The 27,187-nt window shown below is 51.5% G+C and overlaps 9 protein-coding genes across 9 annotated transcripts; 2 read left to right on the plus strand and 7 right to left on the minus strand.

Moving 5' to 3' along the window:
- Positions 1 to 878: 878 nt before the first annotated feature.
- Positions 879 to 3,116, minus strand: MAA_07767 (uncharacterized protein; the record flags this gene model as incomplete). Its single annotated transcript, XM_007825765.1, has 1 exon — positions 879 to 3,116. One exon carries the CDS (start codon positions 3,114 to 3,116, stop codon positions 879 to 881), a length of 2,238 nt encoding a protein of 745 aa, XP_007823956.1.
- A 1,420-nt stretch (positions 3,117 to 4,536) lies between these two features.
- MAA_11584 (cytidine/deoxycytidylate deaminase family protein) lies at positions 4,537 to 4,843 on the minus strand (the record flags this gene model as incomplete). Its single annotated transcript, XM_011412499.1, has 2 exons — positions 4,537 to 4,709; positions 4,783 to 4,843. The coding sequence occupies 2 exons, from the start codon at positions 4,841 to 4,843 to the stop codon at positions 4,537 to 4,539; spliced, it is 234 nt and encodes a 77-aa protein (XP_011410801.1).
- A 3,019-nt stretch (positions 4,844 to 7,862) lies between these two features.
- Positions 7,863 to 9,820, minus strand: MAA_11585 (uncharacterized protein; the record flags this gene model as incomplete). Its single annotated transcript, XM_011412500.1, has 2 exons — positions 7,863 to 9,552; positions 9,639 to 9,820. 2 exons carry the CDS (start codon positions 9,818 to 9,820, stop codon positions 7,863 to 7,865), a joined length of 1,872 nt encoding a protein of 623 aa, XP_011410802.1.
- Positions 9,821 to 10,767: 947 nt separating this feature from the next.
- On the minus strand, positions 10,768 to 11,958 carry MAA_11586 (amidase; the record flags this gene model as incomplete). Its single annotated transcript, XM_011412501.1, has 3 exons — positions 10,768 to 11,132; positions 11,197 to 11,706; positions 11,778 to 11,958. 3 exons carry the CDS (start codon positions 11,956 to 11,958, stop codon positions 10,768 to 10,770), a joined length of 1,056 nt encoding a protein of 351 aa, XP_011410803.1.
- Positions 11,959 to 12,882: 924 nt separating this feature from the next.
- On the minus strand, positions 12,883 to 13,191 carry MAA_11587 (tetratricopeptide repeat domain protein; the record flags this gene model as incomplete). The annotated part of the gene is made up of 2 exons (XM_011412502.1): positions 12,883 to 13,008; positions 13,069 to 13,191. 2 exons carry the CDS (start codon positions 13,189 to 13,191, stop codon positions 12,883 to 12,885), a joined length of 249 nt encoding a protein of 82 aa, XP_011410804.1.
- Positions 13,192 to 18,730: 5,539 nt separating this feature from the next.
- On the plus strand, positions 18,731 to 19,962 carry MAA_07766 (uncharacterized protein; the record flags this gene model as incomplete). Its single annotated transcript, XM_007825764.2, has 3 exons — positions 18,731 to 18,981; positions 19,038 to 19,321; positions 19,409 to 19,962. 3 exons carry the CDS (start codon positions 18,731 to 18,733, stop codon positions 19,960 to 19,962), a joined length of 1,089 nt encoding a protein of 362 aa, XP_007823955.2.
- Positions 19,963 to 21,243: 1,281 nt separating this feature from the next.
- Positions 21,244 to 21,861, minus strand: MAA_07765 (uncharacterized protein; the record flags this gene model as incomplete). The annotated part of the gene is made up of 3 exons (XM_007825763.1): positions 21,244 to 21,317; positions 21,365 to 21,493; positions 21,549 to 21,861. The coding sequence occupies 3 exons, from the start codon at positions 21,859 to 21,861 to the stop codon at positions 21,244 to 21,246; spliced, it is 516 nt and encodes a 171-aa protein (XP_007823954.1).
- A 1,805-nt stretch (positions 21,862 to 23,666) lies between these two features.
- Positions 23,667 to 25,311, plus strand: MAA_07764 (Major facilitator superfamily domain, general substrate transporter; the record flags this gene model as incomplete). Its single annotated transcript, XM_007825762.2, has 3 exons — positions 23,667 to 23,780; positions 23,885 to 24,692; positions 24,755 to 25,311. The coding sequence occupies 3 exons, from the start codon at positions 23,667 to 23,669 to the stop codon at positions 25,309 to 25,311; spliced, it is 1,479 nt and encodes a 492-aa protein (XP_007823953.2).
- A 235-nt stretch (positions 25,312 to 25,546) lies between these two features.
- Positions 25,547 to 26,902, minus strand: MAA_07763 (sulfide quinone-reductase; the record flags this gene model as incomplete). The annotated part of the gene is made up of 1 exon (XM_007825761.1): positions 25,547 to 26,902. The coding sequence occupies one exon, from the start codon at positions 26,900 to 26,902 to the stop codon at positions 25,547 to 25,549; it is 1,356 nt and encodes a 451-aa protein (XP_007823952.1).
- Between the last annotated feature and the right edge of the window lie 285 nt (positions 26,903 to 27,187).

The following is a 27,187-nucleotide window of genomic DNA, read 5'->3' on the forward strand; positions in this document are numbered from 1 at the left end:
AAGGGTTCAATGTCTCGTGTTAAAAATAACAAGGTCAGGGTCCAAGAGTCGGTGACACGGCGAGAGGATAAATGACACCAGGCTCTACACTGCCCGGGCAGCAAGCAAGGCAAGCTTTCCAAGTCCAAGGACCAAGAGCGGCCACATGCCCCCCCGAGGGGATTGGCAGAAATGTGGCGCCAGCCTTTTCCTGCTCACGTATTGTACACAGTATGTTTGCTTTTTCCTTGACCGCATTTCCGTCATTGGCCCCGATACAATGCCATGAGCGAAGCTGTGTGTATTTTCGTGCGGCCTCGTTCGTGCACACGCTTTCGTCAATCCATTCCGCACCCTGGCGGCGCCTGATCGAGCCCATGTTCGGGCGGCGCGCGCTGTGCTGAATGCGGCTTCATGACGGCTGCCAGGCGCAATCGTAAATTGTTGCTAGACAAATGCTGCCGGTCAGTGGAACGGCGGACCCGAGGCCGTGGCCAATATTCTTCCACGGTGACGGCAGAGAAGGAGCTGGTGTCTTGTCCCGGACGAGGCGTGTGGGCTGGTAAGAGGTCTGGTACTAACAGATGAGACAGAGATCCGCATTCCGCCATGGTCGGACCTCTGCTCCGTGACCACGACTCTATCAATGCAAACATGACTTACGGTCCATGACTCTGAACCGCCCTTTGTTTTGTTTTGGGCCAAAAGGGAACCCAATAGGCAGCGTGGCCGCCTATGCTCGGTAGACGTGCCAAGACGGTCTCAAGTACGTTGACACAAAACTATATTCTTTGACATGTCATCAAGTGTGAGATACATGGACGTATTGCCTATTCCGCCATGCGGCCGCCGCGTCAATCTATTGGCCCTTGCTCCCCGACTATAGCTGATGCCCCCTTTCACTCCTCATCCGCATAGGCCGAGGTGCCTCCGCTATTCCTCTGATGGCACGCGTACTCGTCTGTGACTTGCGTGTTGATGGCGTGGGCGATGCGTCCCTTGCTGCGAAGCTCGACACGCAGCACGTCTGCGTACCGCGACGTGACGCAGCGGTACGGACTGTCCGGGTTGAAGGACACCTCGTAGCTGAGGGCGTTGTAGACCTCGACCCAGGTCCTCCAGTCGACGTCGGCTCGGCGCACGCCCATCGGCGCGCAGGCCGCGACGGCGTTGCTCATGTGGTAGTGCATCTGGACGCTGTCGGCGAGCGTCCTGTTGGAAACGCTCCCCCACATGCGCATGAGATTCCGCATCTCGGCGTCGACGTCCGGGGCCACGGCCAGCGCGGCCAGGTCGCGGCTCGCACGCCCGATCATGGCTTCCACGAGCCGCGTCCTCGCCGCCTTGGCCCGCGCAACGTCGGTCGTCCAGTACGGCGTGCCGTCCGTCAGCCACGGCTCCCGGCTGTGGTAGCTGAGCGGCGCGTGGCCGCGTCCGCGCGCCGTCAGCAGGCCCCATCTGGCGATGGTGATGTAGTACAGCTCGCTGACCAGGAACCAGACGTAGCCGAAGCCGTGCATGCCGTCGCCGCAGTCGCACTCGGCCAGGCGCCGGCCGATGTCGTGACACCAGTCGGCCACGTGGCAGAGCGCCTCCTTGGTGTAGAGCCGGCACATGTTGCCGCCCTCGCCGCCGGCCGTGTCCTCCATCAGGTCCCAGACGTCGTGCAGCGTGGCCACGCTGTCGAGGGCCTGCCGCACGTAGACGCAGCTGCTGTCGTACCAGCCCTTGTACGTGCCGCCGCCGAGCTGGCACCGCAGGGCGAGGTCGATGAACTGCGGCAGCGCGCCGTCGATCCAGCGCGCGTCAAAGAGCTCCCCGGGCGACGGCAGCGCGCCGCCCTCGTAGTTGTCAATCAGCCGCTGCACAATCACGTCGGCCGTGCACATGGACGACTCGATGTTGTAGTGGACCGCCCGGGGGTTCACGAAGCTGTTGATGACGGCGTCGGCCCAGCCGTGCGTGGCCGCCGTCTTGTCCGCGCCGAACCTGTCGGCGTAGTCGGCCATGGTGAATGCGTAGCTGCCCATCATCATGTCCAGGCAGTCGTACCGCAGCCGCCCGGCCACGATGCACATGTTGTAGAAGCACGGCGAGACATCCCCGGCCCGCAAGAAGTCGGCCACGCGGCGCGGCTGCGCCATGGATATCGCCTCGGCGCGGTGTCGCTTGGTGTTCTTGACCTCGACCCCGTCGAGATGGACGCACCCGGCCTCGCCCAGCTGCAGGTTGGGCACTACCACATGCGAGGGAAAGGTGAAGGAGTGCGGCGGCGGCACGGCCACCGGGCCCCCCGTGTACAGACTGTATTCCGTCACGCGGATCGACGTCGAGGCCAGGGGCGAGATCTGCGCGGCGCGCGCCAGGGCGCTTACCGTCTGGCTGCAGTCGTAGAGCCGCTCGTTGCCCTTGAACAGGCACACGAACTGCTTCCCCAGGTCCTTGTTCCCGTGCAGTCTGTACTTGGGGTGCCGCAGCAGCCCATGCTCGTAGCGAGCAAAGCCGGCGGCAACCCCCCAGTCGTCGGCGTTGGACTCGTCCACCTCGGCCTGACACATGGCATCCTTTCTCGCATAGGCCGCCTCGTCAAAGATGTGGTCCCAGGTGGCCGTGGTCCTCCACAGCACCTTGCCATTGTCGGCGTACTCCTCGTAGTCGTACAGGCTGTCGCAGCAAAACGGCATGACGCCGTCTCCGAGCCCGCCCGACCGGACCATCAGCGGCTCGGACTGGCCTCGTCTATCCTTGGTCCCGGCAGTCTGCAGCCTTGTGGCATCGAACGTGTCCGGCGTGGGCGACATCTGGTCCCATACCAGAATGCCAATGCTGGCGGCGTCCATGCCCACGAGGCTGTGGGCAGTAAGGAGGCGCGCAAATTCTTGTTCGGTGTCGGTCCTGGCTTGCGGCTCTCTCGGCCACCGTCCCAGCCGCCGGGCGATTCTCCTCATGCCCTTGCTCGTACTCCAGCTGCTGCCGTAGTGCCGTGCCATGTAGGCGCTCAGTAGGCGCTGCCGCCTCCCATACGAGGCCACGACGTGCTCATGTTCCGTCGGAGGCGCCGTGTCGGGCCCGGCACGCTGCCTCTCTTTACGGGCATGGTGCAGAGAGGGAGCGTCTTCAAATTCAAGTGTAACCATGTTGCTTGGGGGAGATGAGAATGAGACCAAGGTGTGGGCATGGAGGCTAAGTTGCTCCCCCTCACGACGGCCATGCTCGATGGGAGGCGAGGAGGAGGTTATTTATGCACCCCATGGTCGGCCCTTGATCGGCGACGGGATCCGAGATTGCATCAAGGGTCATTGCTGCGCTCTTCCATCTCAAGACACCTGGGCGGCGGGCCGAATCCTGTGCCGCCGTTGGGCCGCGACCAAAGCCGAGTCGACACTTGTTGCTGGAGTCTGGTTGATTTCGCGATCTGTCATCTGCCGTCGTGACATTGCGCACAAATGGGGCAACAACACGAGTTGGCGCAAACAAGGAAAAGCAAAAAAGAAGAATGAAGAGGAAAAAGAAAGGAAACCAAGACAGCGTTCAGGTTGTCGTACAATGCCGAGGTCAGCCACGTCCAAGAAAAAAGTGGAAACATTGAATGGTGAAGACATGGACCGACGACGAAGAAGCAACATTGAATACATGAGCCGGTCTCGAGTGGCGCGTCTTGTGTCGCACCGCGGCCTGTTCCCTTGTCGATCATCCGCTCCCTCGGGAACGCCAAGACGTGCGTAATTTCGGTCCTTGGGTGCCACATGCTCCTATGTGATGGTGATTCAGATGGCCGTTATTGCTTCATTTCGCACAGAGTCCTTGTGGCCAAGTGCTCCGGTCTCCTTGACGCTGGGAAGCCACCTCGGGTGAAGACGTCCTTGACTCTACGTATTTCGTACCCCAGCCATGACGAGGCCGACGTCTGACCACCCCCGGCCGGACCATTGGGACTTTGGTCCTGCATCCTGGCATCAAGAAGCCATCCCATAACTATGGAGTAAGCTGCATATTTGGAACCATGTGGTGCCAAGATGCAAGGACAGTATACTTATCAAGTCATCATTATGACTATAGCCTCCAAAACAAATTCCCTACTGTAAAATTGCCATATCAAATAATAAAAGATCAAAATCTAATACTGCTTCTATAATCCTTTGATATTTCTCTGCCCATTCTCCGCATCATTTTGGAAACCTAGTGTGGAGGAATCTACATTCCGTCTACCTCTCCCATTCTCCTCGAGGTGCCACGCAAAGTTACTAGACCTAACCGCTTCGAGCAAGTTTTCTCAAACGTGCAGAAGCCAAATCCAACGTACCGTCGACGGGTGTATGTAGACCCTGAATGTGTCATGACATGCTCCATGTCAACTTGGCAGCCATCTTCCCACCAGCAGGCCTCCGGTCGACCTTGGTATGGGCTCTGGCGGTAAGCGAGGTGCCAGGATGGACAGCCAGGCGGTAAAGGAGCATCAATTGATCGTCTCCCCATATCGGCCCATTTCGAAGCTCTCGTGAGCAGATGATCCTTCCCGCTCGAGTGCACACCGTCCAACTCGTCGACTCCAAGAAGCTAGCAGTAGTACGCCCAGTCTTGGTGCATAACGTTGTAGATCTTCAAAATGGCGGCAGCAGCACGAGCAACTTGTGGCGAGCGCCATCGAGAGCCCATCAGACGTCCGGTCTGACTCTCCATCAACCGTCCAAGATCGCTATCGGCGGCGACCAGATATTCCTGGACAAGCACTGATCAGCAATCAGCCCGTGGCAGTGTTGCGTATAATCTGGTGGCGTGCCACGGGGGCTATTCTCAACAGACTTGAGCCTGCCCATCCAGATCTTGATGGCTTGCCGCGCATGGTGACACCGTCCTCCTCCATGATTGGCATGGCGTGGCTGCTGGCGAATTTGACCTATCGTTCTCGTGCCAACGTTTCGCGTGGCTCGTAGAGCCATTCGAGGCTCATGTCCAATCACAGTTATACCTTTTTCTCTACACCAGTAGACATTCATGACGTATCACATGCAGGCGCCATGGCGAGTCTGCGACTTGCAAATTCAGCCACGACTTTCTCAGTCACGGGCACCATAACCAACGTCAAGTTCGGCACAACCATGGTTGGGTACCCGTCAGTGGCATCCTTGTGTTTCCCATTGACGGACAAGTGCATTTCCGTCAGCTCATACAACTTGAAAGCAGGCTGTTGCTCGCTTGTGCCGCAGAGAGAGACATACAAGCCTGACATGCGATTTCAACATTCTTGCCCATGGGCGTGGCAGTCCAAGCCCCCGAAGCTGTGATGACCTCTGTCTCAAGCCGACTTTTACGAAGGACGGCCTCTCCATGGTCTCACAGTGCCGTGGTTGCGTGGAAGAGACTGCAGCGAGGCAGTACTGATCCGTAAGAATGTAGAGGATGGAGGGCAGGATGGAGAGCGACATGAGAATCAACGGCAAAAACTGGATATACGTATCGAAGTACTGTGGCTTTCTAGACTCGTGGAGCCGTGTGAAAATCCATTCAACGTAGTGTCTGCATGAGCTTCGCAAGACCGTGAAAAGACGCGAGTCATGTGGTCTGACAAGGTGAGACCTCCTCAGCTCCATGGGTAGCATGTAATTCAAGGCCGAGGACAGATGTATCGTAGATGGCGACAAAAATAGCAGCACTTTATGAAGATGAAAACAAAGACCAGTCTGGACTTGCAGGACAAAAGGGAGCGACGCCAAGCAGCTAACATAATACTAGCAAGTATGACAATTCCACCGAGTGCAATAGATGCAAAAGAAGATGCAATTCTCTGTCCAGGCCACATGCGTTAATCCATCATGTGGCATGTCTCATGGGCATGTACGTGGCCGTCTCCGTGGTCAGTCTAAATATGCAACAGCCTCATCAAAGGACCAGTATCACGTCAACGCTATGCCCCCTCATGGGATCACTCTACGACTACTCAAACTGAAAATATCATACTGAAATTTTAAACTAAATGTCGTGTACTTGAACCTGGTACTCTGCAGAAATTGCGATTTGCGAAGCGTGTCTCGACCATCCGTCATATCAAGCTATGCATAGACCACTATTGTCCCAGACCAATGGTATAAACATGGTATTTTTACGTAGAAAAAACATTCACGGTCGGAAAACCTAGAAATGGTTCTAGTCTGCTGTGCAAGAAGACCAATTCATCGAGTAGTTAACCTACGTGCTGCCCACCGCTATATGAAGGGGACATTGCTAGAGGCCAGAAGGAAGACGGCATGGTTTGAACAGCTCATCCCCTTGATTTAGCCGAGTTCCAGGCCAAAACAGGTCATAATTCAATACATTCCAACTAGTCATCCAGCCCCCAGCGTTATCCAACTACCGGGGCGTCTATAAGATGGAAATGTCCCATGTCATAGCTTCCAATATTTGACTCGTCTTATGTGCAGCGTTTGTATCAGTCCCAGATATAATGTGAGCATTAATTGCGCTGCTGTGAGACGGCGCCATGCGACTCCTTCGCATGTGCATGCAGTTTTTCATGACAAAAGACCAGTATTCTCCCTAGGTGACGCACAAGAGCGAATCAAATCAAAAAGGAGCCCACAAAAAGGCTCTCCGAGGTCGATCAATCGTAGATAAAGTAGAGGTTCTATTAAATATCCAGCATTCTTTACTCAGGGCATACGCATAGAGAATCGTACTTGCCTGATTACTACGGACTCCAAAGAACCCGTATTTATGAACCACAGAACTATTTCGAGTTGGGGCTTACCGAGCCAAATAATTTTCCTGAACAATATTTTGCTTAGCGCTGCAAGCCAATTATTCATCTCACTGCATATACCGACATGTTTCTGGAGTTTGTTAGATTCGCAATATCCGATATTTGAATACAAGAAGTAACCGAGGTAAATAATATTATGCAATTATGCGGCCCAAAGACATGCTGCTGCATTGGTAGACAACTCGTGAGTGGCTTTCGGCGTATGCTGACTGGAGTAATTAAATAAACAAGGCAATAGGCACCAGATATTCCTGAGCTATTTATACCTGAACACCACAACCTCATGCTTTTTAAGCCGTCCTTCATTACGTCTCAATATGTTGCAGCGACGGGTAAAGCCACAGAGCTTCAGAATCCAGAAAATATCTCCATCTTCATTGAGGAGATGCACCAGCTGCTCGTGGGGCACAGTTTTGATCTCTACTGGACACACCATACCCCATGTCCGACTGTCGCTGAGTATCTGACCAGGTTGATGTGAATACAGGTGGTCTATTTCGTATGTTGACCAGGATGATTGCTGAAAGCACAACAAGAGCAAGGATTTCAGACGGCGATATGAATCTATTTGGTTGCCTGATCGGACGGTTCTTCCAGACTCGCGACGACTATCAGACCCTTGCTTCAGGAGATATGCTCAGGCGAAAGAGATTGCGGAAGGCCTTGAGGAAGGGAAGTGTTCCTTCACGCTCATCCACTGCCTTCAAAACTGCGATATCAGACTACATTCTACGGAGGGATTTGATGCAGTTGAGGCTCTCTTGATGAAAAAAGGGTTCAAGGTAAGCTTAGCCTCGAGGCGAAGCGAGAGATTTTGGCAATAATGAACAGGGCGAATAGCATTGACTACACGCCTGATATTTTGCAAGAGCTGTACTGAATTAAAGAAGGAAGTCGAATTGGAGAGGAAATTTGACAAGAGAGCTTTCCACTGAGGTCCATGTTGCAAAGGCTTGAGCTGTAGAATGTCGAGGTTAGGTACAGAAGATGATTCTTTTCATGCCCATTCCTCCATCGCCAGGAACCTTTACCCTGAATATCGTATGAATACTCGCACATGCCCAGAATTTTCATCCTTCCTTACCGCCTATACCAAGTAGCACCAAATCTGGTTATAATTGTCGCTCTATAGTATTTGTTCCTCAGCTACCCTCACTTCAACTTTCATCCCCCAGGACTGGTCCTTGCCAGCCCAATTCTTCTTCTTCCCCGCCTTTTCAATTACTTTCAAGTTATCCGTCACCAGCTTCTTCAACTTCTCCGGGTCGTGCTTGACCTTTCGAATAGAAATCTTGAGCACAAGGCCTTCCTTGGTTCCCTTCTTCCCCAGAGTCGACGACCACGACGAGGAGAAGAGAACCTTCAAATTGGCCGGGTCCACCTTGCCCGTAGGATACAAGCAGGTTATAACAAAACCAACCCGTCCCAGGTACTGAGCCCACCAGACGTCCTCTGGGCTGATGATGCTCCGGAGGGCATCGCGGAATTCCACCTCGCGGGGCGGCAGTTCCCCGCGATACCGAGCTTGCAGCATGAGTGCGAGCCGCGCGCGGTCCTGGTGAGACACGCCAAGCGTAGATGCCAGGATCCCGGAGCTCGTCGAGTAAAGCGCCGCCGTGGAAGCCGTCTCCTTGGACATGAACATGTGGACGTACATGACGTTGGTAAAGGCCTCCATGACATGGCCGCCAAAGTCTGGCGGGAATCTCCTGGTAGCGTCCTTGGACGGCTTTGGGATGGCTCCCCTGATGAGCTCTTGGATCTGGAGCCTGGATCCCGGTGCAAAATTCCTCGTGATGACCTCGAGAGGGGCCTCTCTTCGGATCCTCGCGGCAAGTTGTCTGAACAGGTATCCCTCTCGCACACCACCCTGGCAGAAATGCGCTTCCCTGACCCCAAGAGGGATCGCCTCGGCAAGAACATTGACCAGAAACGCGACGGCAGGGACCTGGGAGCGTCTTCTATCCGAGATGCGAAATATATCACGAGCCGCCTTGGCAGCCTTTTCTATCGACTTTGTGTCTTCAAACTGCTCTCTTCCCACGGTGTAGCCGTTGATGATTGATATGGGATAGTGCTGTCCTTGGGACTGGTTGAGGTACAGAAGTAGGTAACCCCATCCTCGGAAGCCGCCTCCAGAGAGATAGATTCGGAATCCGCCTTCTCTCTGCGCCTCCTCCACCATGGCCTGCGGGACCTGAAGCCGCTGGTACGCGTCCTTGAAATTACTCACCATTTCTTTGCGCAGCTGCTCTACCGCGTGGTCGGCGTCCTTTTCATCCTTTCCCTTCCTGATGTCGTCGAGCCTTTTGGTGAGGGCCGCCGCTCCGTATGGAAAGCTAAAACTCCCGTTTGTGCTCGTCCTGATGTGGCCCTGCCGGCTGATGATCCAGGTAATCTGGGTGCTGCCTCCGCCGAGATCCATGACGAGCCCTTCCATGGTCAGGAAGCCGCTTGCAATGCCCAGCGCGCCTATCTCGCCTTCCATTTCCTTTTCAATCAACTCGACATTCTTGCCGGTGGCTTCTTTGATGGATTGGAGCAGCTGCGCCGAGTTCTTGGCCAGGCGGGTGGCTTCCGTGGCCACAAGGTAGATGTGCTCCTCGGGGACGTCAAAGTCTTTACACACCACCATGAAGCGTTGGAGGACTTCGCACACGGCGGCGATGGTAGTCTCGGGTATGGGGATCTGGTCCCCGGTCTCGGGGTCAAACTGCGCATCGTAGAGGGAGATGGACGAGCGGTATACTATGACGGGATTGAGAATTCGGGCCAATGGGTCGGAGAGGTCGGTGATGGAAAATCGAATCCCGTTGCTACAGTCGCAGACAAGAATACGAAGCTTTGATTAGTGGAACGCCTGGTGAGCGGTAGCTGCGCGCGGAGCTTGACATGTCAATACCTTCCCATGTCAACGAGGCCAACCAGTTTGTCTCGATGGCCCTGCCAAGGCGGGTGGCCATCTCCTGTTGAGGAGGAGACTGAAAGTTCATGGCTGTTTGATAGCAGCGGGGTGTGCGGAATCTCGGAAACGTCGACTTCTTCAAAGTCAGAGAAGTCGGGGCTGTCGCATCGCGCGGCCATGGCGAGAGAATACTCGTGCTCTGTACGCTGGGACTGAGGTTGGTGAGCAGTGAGTTCAATGTTTCTAGTGAGAATAAAAGAGCTCTGTCAAGTTTGTGCTATTTCTATCCGAGTTGAAACGTGAAGCCCCCTGGGCCTGTACCGGGTACTTGGGAACGAGCGTCAATGGCTGGGATTTAAGCTTTTCGGGCAATTAATTGACGCAATTGGTTTCGAGATGCTGGTGTGCTGGGTTTTGAGATGGACGCTAGCCCCTCCGGCACGCAGGAATCGAGACGGGATACAATCAAATGCTGCAAAAAAAAAGAAAAAGAAAAAAGAAAAAGAGAAAATCGGAATACATGTCCTCCATTGACCAGACATTGGGGAATTGGGCATTCTTGTGGGCTATGGTATCGCGGCCAGATACTGGCAGCAAATACACGCGGCCATGACGGTTCCCGACCGTCTGAAAAAGACTGGAGCGTGTCGCAGCAAAGGAAGCGGTCTGGGATGAACTATTGACGTCTGGTGCGTCATATGAGTAGCACCCCGGCAGTTGACTTGTTGGATCCTTGGCCAATCCAACCCATGGCTCGCCCTCCACGCCACCAGACATGGACTTGACGCTTTGCTCCAATGAGGGAAGCTTACCCTGGTACTGATTCTTGGCCGTGTATTGAGTCTGGGGCATAAGAAGGTTCAGAATTTGCCTGTCGAACTTGTTCCTCTGAACAGCTCCAATACGTAGCCAACAGCCATGACTGGAGAGACGATGGTCCTTCTCTAAAAATTTTTATAAATTCCCTTCACTGATATTACTCCGAGCAATGGTGCTGGAATAATGACAACACTGCGACTGTTTCAGAGTCATGGGACGAGCAATCGACTGCGTAGACCGGGGACGATCTGGTGGATTATTTCTCCATCAATTAAACTTGTCATCGCCCGGCATGAATGGAACACTATTACAACTTCAATGCAGGTGCCGACGGGCTCTTCACTTCCACCAGCAACTTGCCCTGGTTCGAACCATTGTACAAGTCCACCAAGGCCTGCTCCGCGACGGCCAGTCCGCCCTTGACGATTGTCTCCGTCTTCTTCAACTTTCCCTCGGCCAGCCATTGCGACAGCTCTCTCCGGATCTCGGGGATGCGGTCCCGGTGGTCAAACACTATAAAGCCCTGCATCCTGATTCTCATGGTAATCACCCTGGCAATGTTCTTGGGGCCGACAGGGTTGGCCGAGTTGTACTGGCTGATTCCTCCACACATGACAAACCGCGAGTGCTCCTTGGCCCGCGCCAGACACATGTCGAGAATGTCGCCGCCCACTGGTCCTTGGTCAGTGACAAACATGACGGAGAGACGGGAGTCGCAGTGACGGGGTGGACAAACCATTGTCGAAATACACGTCAATGTAGCTCTTGGTGGCGGCCTTGAACTGGTCCCTGAAATCAGACGCCTTGTAGTTGAGCGCAACGTCGAACCCGAGCTCATTGACAAGCCAGCTGCACTTGGTGTCGGAGCCGCAGATGCCGACAACGGTTGCGCCCTTGATCTTGGCAATCTGGCCGGCAACGCTGCCCGTCGCGCCCGCGGCGCCGGAGACGACGACGAGCTCGCCGGGCTTCGGGTCGCCGATCTGCGTCATTCCCCACCAGGCGGTCGCGCCGGTGAGCCCCAGGACAGAGAGGATGTCCTGGGGTTCGTTGGCGTTGAGGCCGGGGAACGACGACGCCGGCTCAAACTGGCCCTCGTCGAGGATGGCGTATTCCGTCCACCCGGACATGGCGCTCACGTAGTCTCCCGGGGCTGCCTGCTTGCTCTTGGAAGCGAGAACGCGGGCTGCCGTGGCTCCTCGCATGACCGCGCCGAGCTTCACGGGCGGGAGGTAGGAGCGGACGTCTTGCCCACGGGGCTCGTCAGCATTCAATGGTGCTGGTCTTGTTTGGGATTCATGGATATTGACTTCTCACCGTTTAACCACCCGCGCATGGCGGGGTCCAGGGACAGATAGACCGTCTCGACCAGAATTTGGCCATCTTGCAGATCGGCCGGCGACGGTATAGGCGTAGTCTTTTGGTGAAAAGTCTGGCCGGGAATAATGGCACCGGTTGGCCGCTCGGCAAGGACCACGGACAGATTGTCTTGTTTCATTGTCGCTGCGAGATGGACCAAGACGGGCGTATTGACATGTCCAGACGGCCAGGCGACATCGTTTATAAGTGTCCTCCAGAAGTCATCTATCCACTTTTCAGCCACGCCAGCAATATCGAGATTGGTAATACAACAGTGCTGGCGTTCGGCTGAAGTAACTGGAATTGTTCAAGTATGAGCACGGCAACCCGGAGACGTTGCCAGATCGGGAGCTGCTATTTTGTAAACCTCGGGAAAGCCCACTCGCCGTGGTACGTAAATAAACGAATGGAAGCTAAACGAACGAAGTGTGGGGAGATCGACGTCGGGATTGATGCTGTCATGAAGCCCGGTGTCCCTGCCGAGGCTGCAACGATGCCCCGAGGTCACCGAGCAAGTTTCCATCTCTACATGGATCAATTGATGCTTTCTAATGCGTACATGTAGACCTGGCTTGGCACGGGTATGCAAATCACGTACATGCTTGCGTTCAAATGGAGTGAAATGCCAGTATTTTCACCGGTAGTCGATTGATTTCTTTTTCTACCACGGCCACTGTGCGCTCATTGACTTTGCAATTGAATCGGCCTTACGACACGGCACAGCTGTTTTTTGCGGTCGCCAATGTTCAAAAGACGTCAACTGGTTCAATTACTGTCAAGTAGTCCAATTTTTCATGCAGTAACCTGTCCGTGTCTTCACCATTCCCCCCGGAGAGAATGTCATTATAATCCTGTTGCTGTTCCGCGACAGCCACCAGTTACGGCCAAAAAAAAAAAAAAAGACTTTGCTGGGGCAGTTTAACTTGGTGACAATCTGGAGGCCCACAGCGAATTCCAATAACCAATGTAACCGAGCCTTTGAAACCCATTTTATGAAAAGCGAAAGTCCCGACTTGGCAACGTCCAAGTCACCAATCCGTCAAGTCACGCCCAGCGTTGTTGGTTACTTGTTTAAATGCAACGCGTGCTTGACCTTGTCCATTGTTGACTCCTTCTTGTCATGTTTGGCCTGCTGCCCAGCCGGTGGGTTTGCTACCGGCATCGTCGGCTCTGGCTTGTCTGGATGCATCTGGTTCACATGGTTAGCGAAAACCTGGCCAGTTGTTGAACTATTTGAAGCGCTGCATACTCTCTCCTCCTCCTCCTCGGCGTGCTGAATCAGGTCGTGGCCCTCGATTACCGCCTCATCCGTGAGTCCCGTCTCGTAATCCGGATGTCTTGGATTGGGATGTGGGTGTGCTGGATCGCTCATTGTGTATTGATGTATTGAAGATAATTGTAGCTTTTTACGTTGCAAGTCAGATCTTAAGTCTCTTTGCCAAAGAGTTGAAAGGTATTCGAGTCAATAATTTGCCACCGGGGCACAGCTTGACCGTTTTATAGCTTCCCCTCAGAAGCATCATGTGCCCGGCGAGAGCATGCCGCCACAACAGACAGCCATGTTACAACAGCAACGTCATGGCTTCGTAATGTCCAATAAGATGGTCTATGCCGCCACTTGAGCACACCATTTCGCTTCGATCCTGTTTCTCTGATGCATAGTGCGGATTGGGACTGTACATGGTAAAGCGGTCATCATTTTGGTGTGAATGACGGGTAAAGTTGACTCTCGAGACTAACTCCGGGACAGTGTGTAATATGAGTGCATGTTTTGGGCGTGGCTCAAGGCTGATTGTCGTGCGTCATGACATCAATCGCGCACAGCATCACACTTGGATAACTATTCTAGAAGATTGCTTAAGCTCGACCGAGTTCCAGGAGTAAAATAAGTGTAGGGATGAGACCATCATATCAGATACGATTGTCGATTTGTTTGGGCATTTTGAGAGCAGTTACGTTCGATTTGTACTACTTTCTCAGCCTACAAAGACTATCTGGATCGTTAATGAGCTCGTAAATCCATCTAGGTTTGTTTATTAGCCTCTTTGATGATTTACTTTTGCTTCGAGAAATCACTGCGTTGTCCTCGCGACGGTCTAACATGCCAACGTTGAGTGCAGAGATCTGGTACAAATGCAACACACTGCGTCTAGTGAGCCTATATGTAACGGCTGGAGTCCTCAAGGAATTAAGTAGTCAGGGTTTATCTTGGCAGAACTACCCGTACGGGGGCATACTCGGATATCCTGATATCATATTGTCACAAGAAGAACGAGCTCTAATTGAACAGCAATCACACCCCCTTACATTTCTGTTGACACATATGGCGTCTGGTAAATTAATCCGATATCGGGATAGCAGGTTTACTACACATTACATACACTAGGCACACGGCCAAAGCAGTATTGTCCCACTACATTTGAACCAGTTTTTCGTCATTACGTGATCAATCTGTCAGTGGGCAGTCAGTTATCACCATAACCGAATCACACCAAAGATTTGTTCGCAAGTGGTTGCTATATGCCAGTCTTTCTAAAATACTTGTATTGGTGTAGGCCAATAGGGAGACAACTATTCCACCTATTTAATATACCCATAGGATGAATTATTCTGTGACTAATATAACACCCGTAAAAGGCTAACTTCTACTATGCCGGACTAAAGCCCGTACCGGAACCGTTCCAGCCCCAGTTCATATCGTCATCCGCCACGAAATTCTTGACCCCGACAGTCCACCGAAATATGCAATACTATCATACACGTGGGGCTCACAAGATAGTCCCGTCATGATTCCATAAGTCAATCTAACAGCATATTAATAACGGAGAATCTCGCAGCCGCCATCAGGAAACTCTGATACCCAGACCACCGACGTCCAGTTTGGGCTGATGTAATCTGCATTGATCAGAAGAATACCCTTGAGCAGACCCAGCAAGTTTCCATGATGGGTGATATCTATCGCTTAGCAAACCCGGTTTTCGCATTTCTTGGGCCTGAAGGACTCCTTAGCACCTATATCCTAAAACGAGTGGACTTTATTTCTAGTCTGATCAATGTTGATTTTGGCACGGGCTCGTTGACGCCCAGATGTGCTACAGAGTCGCACTGGGTGGACTTGAGTCACGAGATCCCACTTGGAAAGAGAGAACTCACGGCTCTGTATCATCTCATATATCGCCCATGGTTCGGGAGACTTTTGATTCGACAAGAGATTGGGCTTGGCGGACCTTCTGCCGCCTTAATACGTGGTCCCAAAGGCCCCAAAGAGATAAATTGATCAGAATTTTGCCCTGCAATTTTTTACTCTTCCGGAAGCCGCTCTCACGAACACTGGATACTACTTCTCGTGTGGCTCCTTGTGATATGCTGCAGGTTGTTGATACCGTTGTCTTGACTTCCAAACGACGCATTTCTCTTAATTCCCTCGGACAAGAAACCAGAGCTGCGGAGTGTTTGGACCCAAGAGATAGACATTTGGTGTTCTCAACCGGCCAGACGAAGATGAACAAAAACTCGGCATTATCCCAGACTATGGCAAGACAACTTCGGATCTGTGTATCAATGTAACATCGTAGCACATGGCACATTTCGAAGAGCCCTATTTTTTGCGGCAGTGTGAGCTGCGGGACTCCCCTGCTATCTGTCCGCCTAGCTGCGTCCCGGACGACTCTACGCCATTGACCATCTCCCACTTGCATTTTATAAATCGACACGTTGCCGAATTGGGTCCCAGTTCCTTTTGCACTGAAGGCCATTTCCTTCAAGCTCTAGGCGTCCGCTGTGGCGTCATTAATGATATCATTCCAGTAGATGGAAATGCGCAGCTCTTAAGTAATTGTGAGGCAATTGAAGCAATCAGACTAGTATTTTCCCACTTTTTTAGATTTAAAAAGAAGTAAAAAACAGGAGAAAGCCTTTTGGAGGCATTTTGCTCCGTGCTATGGGCCGATAGTTTCGCGGAGATGTGGCACCCGTACGTACTGGAGGCGAATGCCCTACGAATCACGACTCTGTCAACTTCATCATGCGTATATTTGGCGAGGAGCCAAAGCAGTCAGTGGAATCCGCTTCAATACCACAAGCGTATTTACAAGACGTTCTACGGCTTGTAAAATGCGGAGTCTCTTCATGATGAACGACTACATGGGCCTAGCACCAAAAAAGAAAAGACCAAATTGGGGATGAAGTAGTCATTCTTTTCGGATCCGCAACTCCTCTAGTCGTTCGTCGATAGGCCATGCGTCAAATGCATCTTCTTATCATCTAGTCGGAATCTGCTATGCACATGGCCTTATGCAGGGTCAGCCGGGTGTGGGGGATCTTCCCCCATATATCAAAGACGTCTATAGCGTAAACTCAATGGCGAACTTCTTTTTTAAAGGCTACATGGACGTAAGAAAAGCTAGTAGCATATTTCCAGAGGATGATCCACTCAGACATATGGCACCTTTTCTGTCTGGGCTGGTGCGGAAGCGTTTTCTTGAATCTCCTACTTACGCAGAACTCCAAAAGGCGGGTCTTATGAGAGAATTGAAAGCGGCTGGAGTCCCTATTGAAGATTCCATTTTTTTATAATCAAGGAGCCTAAAGACTTGGCCAGGAGGCAGGTGGAATGTATGTCGCACCACCGCTGATGAGATATATGCACTTTTTTTTGTGATGTGTACACGCACCACCTAACTGGTCTATTATTTGAAGAAGAGGGAAACGCCATTTTAATGGCTAAAGAAAAGTGGTGTGTCAGAGCTATGGGGGAAATCCCAAGGAATCAATGATCTCTGAGTCTTCGACCAGGCTTTGCATAGCCCGCCGACAAGTCTGATTCCTCGCCTTGGCGCTCATCTCCTGAGGGCGGTCCTGGTGATATATGGAATTCATGAGAACTATGTTGAGAATCCTGGCCCATAATAGTTCTAGAAATAGAAGATAGTGGAATATCTGGATCTCGGCGTTTACGGTCATCGACCGAACTTCGGGAACAGCTCTCGTTCTTCCCCGGCGGGTGGAGGCAAGGTGCCCGACGTCAGATGCGGAAGAAGGCTGGCTCATTCTCGAACCATCTTCCCAAGGTACGACCAGTACCCATTTCCCCGCCCTGGTGACTATTAAAGATGTTCCGGTGATGCGGGAAAAACGGTGATGGAACGAACCAGCATAATCCCGGATTGGATTCCACATCTCTTGGCCCTAGTTCACAAGTATCCCCTCTATGTTATTAAGCACTTGACCCAGGCGCCCTTTTTTTTGGCTGGGTCCCTTTAAATGCCGGCGTCGGGATTTACTAGTAATTACGACGGCGATTACCACAAGCCGGCTTCTCCATGTACCTTGATATATAAATTTATATGAAAAAACACATGTTGATTTTCCCGGTCATAAAGCAAGGTAGGCGATAAATAGCCAATTAAAATCGAGGAAGTTGCCGAGTGTTGGCCCGGATATCGGGAAATGGCGTTATACGACACTAATTCCCGGTCAAAGAGATGCCGGAAGATAAAGTCGGGCCAACCATTCTTGGGCGGGACATGGGTTCGCGTTCCCATCTAACAGAGTATTTGCTTGGCATGTGTTCAGATTTGCTATCCGCATGGACACGCCGATACGCAGCCCACGCTTCGTAGTAAATACACCAGACGGCCTGAATTGTCACGATCTTTAAAACACTGCCTAGTTACCTAGCCATGTCGCTCCAGCGGGTAGGTTACCACGAAACTGGCCTGCACCTTGCATAGAATCACCGCTTGATGATATGCACATTACCCAGTTAATAAACAGACGCATCAGTCGACTGTAAAATTATCCTCATCTTGGAAAGAGTAACTAATTACGGTAGTTGATTGTTTGTTACGTCTCGGAACTAGGGAATTGGCCCACATACGGACACTGCGGAATTTCACCCCTTTTACATACAGCCTTTTATTAGCTAGGATTAGCTAGCAAGAATACAAGGACACGCACGCAGGGGCTCGGGTTGAAAAAGCCTCGCCTTGATCAATAGTCGATGAACCGTTCCTTGGTAGGGCGTAGGGCAGTGCGAGGGGAAATATGGGGTTTAAATTATCGTACCAAACTTGTCGAGCCGTAGATACCGGCATCAATAGCCTTATGTCTAGGCCATCAAGGGACCTCCCCCTAGGCGGAATATGGATTAATGTCCGCACTCTATCCGTCGCCCCAAATACGAGGAGCTGGTGACTCCACCGGGGGGCAATGACGTATCAATGCCTCAATCAGTTCAATGTTCTTTTGTAAAGCTGCGCAATACCTAGTTTGGAGAAATGCTATCCACAGCTGTATTCATAACGCAGCTGTCCAGCTGGATGTGCCCCTGGAATGACTCGTTTATCACCCAAGCCACTCCTCTAAGCCCAGCTATGCTTTATCTCGTCATCCAACGTTTGCCTGAAGCCAAGATCGGTCGTGTAAATAGTTTGGCCATGATACGGTCTGGGCTAGGCCCGAGCTTTCCTCTAGACATGGCTGTATAGTGTCAATTGAGCGAGTCACGAGGGAACTGTTCAATGCGTACCCTTTTGCGTTTACGGTATTCTGGTTCGGACTTGTGCGAACACTAATGATTTGCCTTGTTGGGCTAGACCTGACAGGCCATCAACAAGATGATTTTGTTTCTAATATTGTACCATGTACGTTATGCATAATCATACCATATTCGACAACGGTATTTCTGCGCAGCTCTTAGAGAATGCGCCTACAAGGCTGAAAGGTCTAAAAATTAGCAACTGAAATGGTGACATGTGAGTATAAAAGATATAGAGATGCTACTCTCGTATATCATTGGAAAGAAAGCAGGAGCCATCTTCCAAACTCATACAAACTCATATTTACACTCTACACTATCAAGGCCACTGTTGTCAACACGTTCAAGTCATCCTTTCTCAACTTCTACCAACATGGTGGCTGTGTCTTTACTCGTGGGTGTTGGCAAATGGGTTGCCACATTTGCGGTGAAAGCAGCCTGGAAATCTCTTTCACAGCATGATGCTGCACATACCACTGAGCTGCTGCATAGTATCAGTGCCGGGCAACACGAAGTAGCCCGACAGATTGAAAATTTATCTATCAAGGTCGAGATTTTGGACTCTATGAGACGCATTCTATATTGGTCAAAGCGTATGGATGAGGTTATGGATGATTTCAAGAAGTACGTTGCACTATTATACGTTGACAATCAATAACATGGCTAATATTGTTTAATAGACTCAATGGTGGACAAATCAATGAGACTGATTTGGCCTATGTTGAACTTGTCTCTGCACTTCGAGACGAAAACCATGGTATTCGCTATAGCACCTTCTCCATCTATAATACGATTATGGGGTTACCTGGTCAGGATGCTGGCGCGATATACGTCTGGCATAAACAGGCAATGTCAAAGTTGGGCGATGAAAAAAACCTCTACTATCACATGTCTGATTATGTGAAAGAAATGGACGATCATTTAGGCCCGATTTCCTATCTTCTTCGTCAAGGGCTTGTATTAAGTTTGTTTACATCGCACAGTTCGTCTCCTCTCTTTTCTATTATTCGCAATTATTGTATTCAACTAGTTTAACTAACTTTATCTATAGCCGAGACTGACGCAGAACGTCTACATAAAGAATGCCAGGACCAAGTAACGACGATTTCCAACACGCTATTGAAGCTCTACCCGCCTGGCCTTCGCTTCCTCAAGCCCGCCCTCGAAGATACCGGTAATCAGGATGGCAGTCAGTGGTTGAAGTGGCAACAAGCGGATAATAGCAATCACCATCTCGTCATGCACAACTTTTACATTCCAGTCCTTAGCAGCGACAGAAAGCCGATACAAACCAAGAAGCCAGAGGCCTGGGAATTTGCCCTCCAGCAAAATGAACAGCCCCTCGGTGCAATGCAGTTCTTATCGGCTTGGGAGAATAGAGGCAACAAGCGACTACGGTACAGCAAGATGTACCAGCAAGGATGGAGTATTAACTTTTCTACCAGCAAAAACAGCGACACGAGTGCAATTTTATTCAAGCTCATACCACTTGAAGGTGAAAGGCCTGAATTCCGTTTTGTCCCATATCTTGAGGGTTCAATGGGAATTGTGAGCGACAAGACTCGCACCTTTGACAAGAAGTTTGTACCTGTTGTTGCCAAGTAATTGGATATGATGGTGTGGATTACCCCCCGCAATCGGGTATTTGGGTTGTACGTAGAAAACTCACCGTAGCTAGATGCCCGAGATGGCTAGCAGGTTATGTTTAAGCTGATTTCTTAAAGTTTTAAAGCTAGTATTAATTAATCAGAATATTACCGACCATCCAGGCCACCCGTCGTTGACTTGCCGATGGTTACAAACACCAAGGACAATGGACGGGTTTCAGTTGGCCGTGACTCTTGTTACTTCGTTGTTGGACTTGCGCCCGAACTCTGCGTAGAGAGTATTGATCTTGCCTTTTTTGAATGTTCCATGTTAACCAGGCAGCAGTCCCATAGCGAACAACGCTATACCTCGGAACGAGGCTGCATCTCTTTTTTTGCAAACATGACCAGGAGAAAGGAAGCGACAGCCTGCCGCTGATGTTCACGCACCGGGTTTCATGCAGGACGGGGGCCGACAAATCTGCGGCCACTGCATCAGGTGAGGCTGTGATTTGACCACATATTTGCTCAACTCGAGGCCCGGCAATCTGTGTGCTGCTCAGTCACGGCAAATCAGAGATAATACGAACAGCCTGTTTAAAATGCCTGCGAACCCCCAGGTGGCTGGTCAGATTAGTACGACAGGTCTATTTCCATTCTTCATCTTCAGTCATTAATAACACATTATGGCTGCAAGCATATCCTACCGTTTTCTGACAGCCTCTCAAGTCAAAAGGTTGTATACACAACACATTGCTACATCGTCGCCAACCTAACCAACCATGCTGGAGTCCGCCATTGACTCACCAATAAATCACAAGAACTATGGATAAACAGACTTATTTCAACTAGCTGGTATCCTTGCGGAAAAGGTGATTCTCAATCACCCATACCAGGACGGCAACAAACGAACTGCTCTGTTCGCCGCAGACATGTTTTTGAAGATCAATGGGTACCAGTTGCAGAAAAAGCCAATGGAGAAGGGCTTGCTGATGCCCATGTCCTTGTCGCCACGAGCCAGTGGACATCAGAGGACCTCGGGCATTACTATGCCAGTGTGGCTAGGCCCTTGGGAAAAATGAGCAAGGAGATCAGAGAGTATAGCAAGAACGCTGTCAAGCACTAGCTGCGTTGGTAGGCGGGCAGCCAAGATATCATGGTATTTCGTCAATGGTTTGCGCAAATCGGGTTTCGGGCTCATTTCACTTTGCCAGCTGCAATGACAAGTTGTTAATCATATTGCCCATATTGTCCGGGCTGCGTCTGTTCCTCAAGCGCAGAACGTTTCAAGCCCCTTACATTATCTATCCCGCAAGAGTTCAGCAGCGCCCTTTAACCTCTTGTGGCTCTCCCGTGAAGATTCCTCAAACATATCTGAAAAAATAAGTATTTGCTGTGATTTTGAATGCAGAAAGACTCACGATCTGCTGTGCCATCTAAGGTAATAGAATGTGACGCGCCCCATAGCCATAGTGTTGCAGGACTCGTGTTGCTTGCATTCTGCCGCGGAAGGTTTCGTTCGATGACCATGCGTGGATAAGGTACGGCAGCTTGAAAAGAGATTTTATTAGTTAGATCACATTGGCGCGAACCCGGGAGAGGTACCATGGGCAAAATGCAGGGTGTCGTGGAAAAATGTCAGAGCAATTTTTTTGGAATCCGAAGCAAGGCATATGCCAGTTTGGTTAGAGATGCCTGACTGCATGGCAAGGCCAACATCTTTATTAAATATGATGTAGGCTTCATGGGGTTCACCAATGAATATGTCGAGTTTTTGTGTCGTGAGAGATCCTCTTGAGTTGAAGGTAATAAAGTCTGCTTTTGCGTCGTGGAATGCCCTGCGAATCTGAAAGTGTCGGCCCCCTCGCAAAGAAAGCGTCCGGAGAGAAGTAAATTGTAGTGCCAGACGGGGAGGCATTGTGACGTATGTACCAATTTCGCGAATGGTGATTACAATTGAAGAGTGAAAGATGTCCGTTACCGAATTTATGGCTGACGGATCGGGTAAATATGTAGCCGAAATGCGCTGTCGAAGAGCACGTAAGGCTGAAACAAATATCGGAAAAATACCAGACTAGATTCGATGCAAGCCACAGGTTCTGGGTTCCCTGGCGTCGCGATCGGTCTTCCTTGGTTGCTCTTCTTCGCGGTTCAAGCTTGAGCGTGTAGAGTTTTCAACCAAGCAATCATGGCCACACGGAAAATAACTCACGATCCCATATCACACGAACACGAGCACTTCCATCCAGATGTACCCGACGTCGGTTAATGATTCGCTAACTGTCATCCCCAGATGCGGCACCTGTAGTCAATTAGGCTATACTTCGAGACTTCTCAAGCGTCTATCCACTTCGTTTAATTATCTTTTGCATGCCGTCTGGTGCTGACTGATATATTCTGAGGCTGATGAGAGAGAGAGCGGTGATAGTTTTGAGCTTGTCAAACAGGGATAGGGGCAAAACAGCACCATTGCTTTACGTAGGTGCTCTAACCAGTGTACATACTGGCACGGGTACCAGCACTGAGACATCAATGATCAATTATGTCAACATTGAACTAGCCCTCGACCCCAGGCTCAACTGCTGTAGGTACCAGCAACATACATGTAGCGCCTAGAGCTACCACCGACCGCTAATCGGGCACCCACAATAGGCGACAGCAACCAAACCGCACTGAACATTGAATACTGGTCCCTGCAGTGTGCTAGTAACCAGACTACTCGGCCGAATTGCTAGTACCAGACTCTTAGGTCGCTGGTAGCCCGGAGGGGCACGCCGCTATAGCCCGTCTGGTGGGTGCTAGTAGCCATCAATTGATACGATGGAGTTGGTCGATAAAGACAATCAGAGAAATCGCTGTATCCGCAGTGCCAACCCTAACCCCAAGGCCTAGAGCCAAGAGTGGCGTTTTTAAGTTGCAACTTGCCGTCGAGTTGTGCAAGAAAAAAAAGGCAGCCGGCATAAAGGACGAAACTGGAGCAAAGCCTACGCCAAGATGTACGGGATGAATCAATTCTGTTGTGCGTAGCAAGTTTCGTCGCATCTTTGTGGACAACTAGGCACGAACGCAACATCGAGCAATGCGGGGAAGATCAGACTGCTGGCTTTGATCTCAGTGCTAGAATATTGACTGATCTAAGAGGAATTCGGCATCCAAGCAGCATGCTGTCAGATTCTTTGGGCTTCTGGCGGGCAACTCAGACATACGTCCGGTGTATTAGCCTGCCAATAAGTATACACTAATCTACTGTCCCGCCACGATAGCCAGTTACTTGGTCTGGTCCAATTCGTACTGCTTACCACCAGAATCAACGTAGTACACGTACCAGCATCAATGGGTTTCTGAGTCTAGGACTAGCTTGTGCACCGCAGAGTCCGGTGGTAGGGCCAAAGCGTGTCGATCCGATGTAGTACTCCGAACGGGGTACACAGACGTCGCACTCGAGCCGAATTACTAAGACCGCAATCGCAATGCCCTTGGGAAATGTCGCTTATCAGTTGATGTGTTTCTGTGTTGCACAGAGCCGAGATTAGTCCGGCACAGACGTCAACTGGTCTTATCGGCCCCCGGCATTTAGTACTGATGATCCCAATACAAACTAAGCCACCAGCATTTCACCCGACAGCGTGGCTCTCTTTCTCTCAGTTGCTAAAACCTGAGCAGAGCAGCCTATACATGGTCAGCGGGACAATAAGTTGACGGGCCATCAAACCCTCAACGAAAATGCCAACGACCAAGGCAGCCACGCCCGAACCTCACGATGCGGCGGCGGTCGAGGCGCCCGCGTGTGATGAGGTGGCGTCTGACCCCCGTACTCTTGCGGCCGTCGAGGCCAGAGTCAGGCGAAAGCTTGATACACACGTGTTGCTGCTCCTGTGCTTTCTGTGTCAGTTGACCAAATTTCGTACGATATTCCAAAGTTCGGCTCTAATGTACCATAGTCTTGCTGGCTTTCTTGGATCGATCAAACATCGGGTAGGACAATGCTTGACACAGTCATGTTCCAGGACGGCGATGAGCTGACATGTGTCGTCAATAGCAATGCCCGAATCGCCGGCATGGAGGAGGACCTCGGCCTGAGTAGCGACCAGTACGAATGGCTCTTGACCATCTTCTACATTGCCTACATCCTCTTCGAGCCACTCATCATCGTCTTCAAGGTTCTGCCCGCGCGCACATGGATTGCAATACTTGTGCTCGGCTGGGGCATTGCCGCCACGACGCAAGCTGCTGCCCAATCTTGGGCGGGCATGATGGCGTGTCGCTTCTTCCTGGCCGCGTTTGAGGCCGGATACGGCCCCGGTGCCATCTACCTGTTGTCATTCTTTTACCTGCGCGACGAGCTTGGCCTTCGCATCGGCATCTTCTTCTCCTGCGCGCCGTTGGCAACGTGTTTTGCGGGTGCTTTGGCGTACGGCATCACGTCGGGGCACGCCGGGATCGCGAACTGGCGTCTCTTGTTCCTGGTTGAAGGGGCGCCCGTCTTGGCCATGGCCGTCGTGACGTATTTCGCCATGCCAAACAGCGCCCATCAGGCCTGGTTCTTGAATACTGAGGAAAGGAGTGTCGCCTTGGCACGTCAAGTAAAGCAAGTAGGAAAAGGGGCCCGGGTAGGCTCCTTGAAGTGGCGGGAAACGATTTCCATTCTCCTGGATGCAAAGGCGTGGCTGACCGCTCTCATGTACTTCTCCTGCAATGTTTCCTACTCGTCGCTACCGGTTTTCCTGCCAACCATCCTAAAGGACATGGGTATGAAGAGACCTTCTGCTCCTTTTACACTATGCAGCGGCCATCTACTGACCTGTCTGTAGGTTTCTCTGGCTTGGCTGCACAAGGCCTCTCTGCACCGCCCTACTTTGCTTCTTTTCTCGTGACAATTGGGACCACGTACATTGCAGATCGTACTCAGCAACGAGGGCTTACCGTCATCGTAATGGCGTTATTGGGCGGTACGGGATACGTCATGCTTGCAGCCGCATCGACTACCGCTGTTCGATACGCTGGTGTCTACCTCGCGGCGGCAGGAGTATTCCCAACTATAGCTAATATTCTACCATGGGTCGTTAATAACCAAGGCAGCGACGAACGAAGAGGAGCGGGTGTGGTTGTACTCAATCTCATCGGGCAGTGTGGTCCTCTCCTGGGCACCAGAGTATATCCTCAAGATGAGCGGCCAAACTACACCAAAGGCCACGGTATCTGCGCTGCATTCATGTTATTTGTTGCGATTCTTGCTGTTATTCTGAGGACGCTGTTGGTTTGGGAAAACAAACGCCTGGCTGAAAAGTACGAGGATGACGCGGTTGCAAACGATGCCCACGACGACGGTGTCGAAAACTATGGACCCAAATTTAGATATGTGCTTTAGGAGTCGGAGCTAAATCTAGGGTGCAGAACAACCATGAAATGGAACTTCTTGTCCCAGGCGCTCAGTATGACGGTAAACGAGACTTTGGGGGTATGAATGAATTGCCTACATAGATCTCGGCCCCCTCCCAACACGTTTGAACTACCACCTTTTATTTATTTCAAGCGACCAGTAGTCGCCATCTTTACATTTTACATGCATCAGGACTGGTGCCAGTACCCTCAGCGATAAGCCTCTAATTGATCCATCCCTTTGGGCCGCCCCATGTTCCCCGGACCATGGAGGCATAATAGACCCAAGGGAAAAAGTCCTTCTTTAGATGATAAAAGGCACGACGAGGTTCAACCTGGTCAATCCCCAACCAATCGTCGAATGTCTCCTTGGGTTCTCCACCGTATTTGAACTCTGCGAGAAGTACCTTGCCGTACTCGGTCAAAAGAGGGCAGGACGTGTAACCGTCATAGGCGGCGTCTGGCTGTTTACCTTGAAGCACTTGGAGCAGATTCCGAACCAGCACGGGGGCCTCCGACGTCACCGCCGCAGCAGTCTTGGAGGTTGGCAAACTTGAAGCGTCACCCGCAGACCAAATGTTTGGGTATTTCCTGTGGCGCAGACTGTGGTCGTCGACATCCACGTAGCCGGCGTCATTCCCAATGCCGCTGTCCTTGATAAACGTCGGAGCGCCCATCTTTGGAACCACGTGCAGCAAGTCAAACTGTTTGGTGACGGCGGCTTCTCCATTGGGACGGGCAAACGTCGCTACATTGCCGTTGATGGCAACCAAATCGTGCTGGAATAGCCCATCGACCCCCCTCTCTTTTCGCAGCTCTTCCAGCTTGGCGGCATACTTGGGCACTGCAAACATGGCAGGCAGGCCAGTGGCAAAACTAATCGTGATGGCCGAGCTAGATGGCGAGGTTGGCGAGTAGAGGCCGGCACGCTTCCAGTAGTCCAAAGCCAACCACATGACTTTCTGCGGCGCACCGGCACACTTGATAACGCCAGCGGGCTGAGTGAAGATGGCGTTTCCCTTGGTCAGCCGTTCGACGGTTCGGAAGGCCTTGTCGCAGGTGTCATAGTTGTAAATTGTTGAGACTGGGGATTCCGGATCATAGAGAGCGTCGTGAAGGCCCTCGATTTGTCCATAATTTATGCTGAGACCAGGCGCAACCACCAGCTGCTCATAGGTCAGCTTGTCGCCATCCCTCAGCGTCACAAAATTATCGCCAGGAGTAACGGATGCCACGCCGGAGTTGTAGAATTTGAGCTTGGGGTCCATCAAATCGGCAAGTTTTCGGCGCAAGTCTTGCTTGTTCTTCAGCCCGCCTCCAACAAGTGTCCAACCAGGCTGGTAATGGTGCCACACGGCAGGGTCAACAATCGCGACATCCTCCGGGCCAAATTCTCCGGACCGAAGTAGCTGATGGCTCACGGCTATGCCTGCCGTTCCCGCGCCAACGACGACGACTCGGTGATTTCTTGACGAAGCGATGACGGGCGAGGCGCTGGCAAAGCACCGACGGTTGTGTTGTTGTGAGCGAATTTTGGCGAGAGCCGTATTCCACGCCGGCTTTGTTCTCTGGCACCGCATGTTCGCAGACACGGCGCAGCGGCCGAGGGGTGAAGCAGCTTCAATGTTGGATTACTCCACGCCGGCTTGCTGGTTGAGACGGCACCAGAAGCGGAAGCAATGTTTGGCCAACACGAGTTGAGAGAGATATATCACGGACAGGCCGCAATTCAAGCTACACAAGGACGAGGGTAGACCTGTGTTCAATGTTTGCAAAATTTACGTCAGTCATGCTGGTCATACAAGTGGCTGATCTGGAAATCACGTCATCACACCATGACAGCTGGTGTGGAGACGCTACCTGCG

Source organism: Metarhizium robertsii (genome assembly GCF_000187425.2).
Source record: "Metarhizium robertsii ARSEF 23 chromosome Unknown MAA_Scf_10, whole genome shotgun sequence".
Lineage (NCBI taxonomy): Eukaryota > Fungi > Ascomycota > Sordariomycetes > Hypocreales > Clavicipitaceae > Metarhizium > Metarhizium robertsii.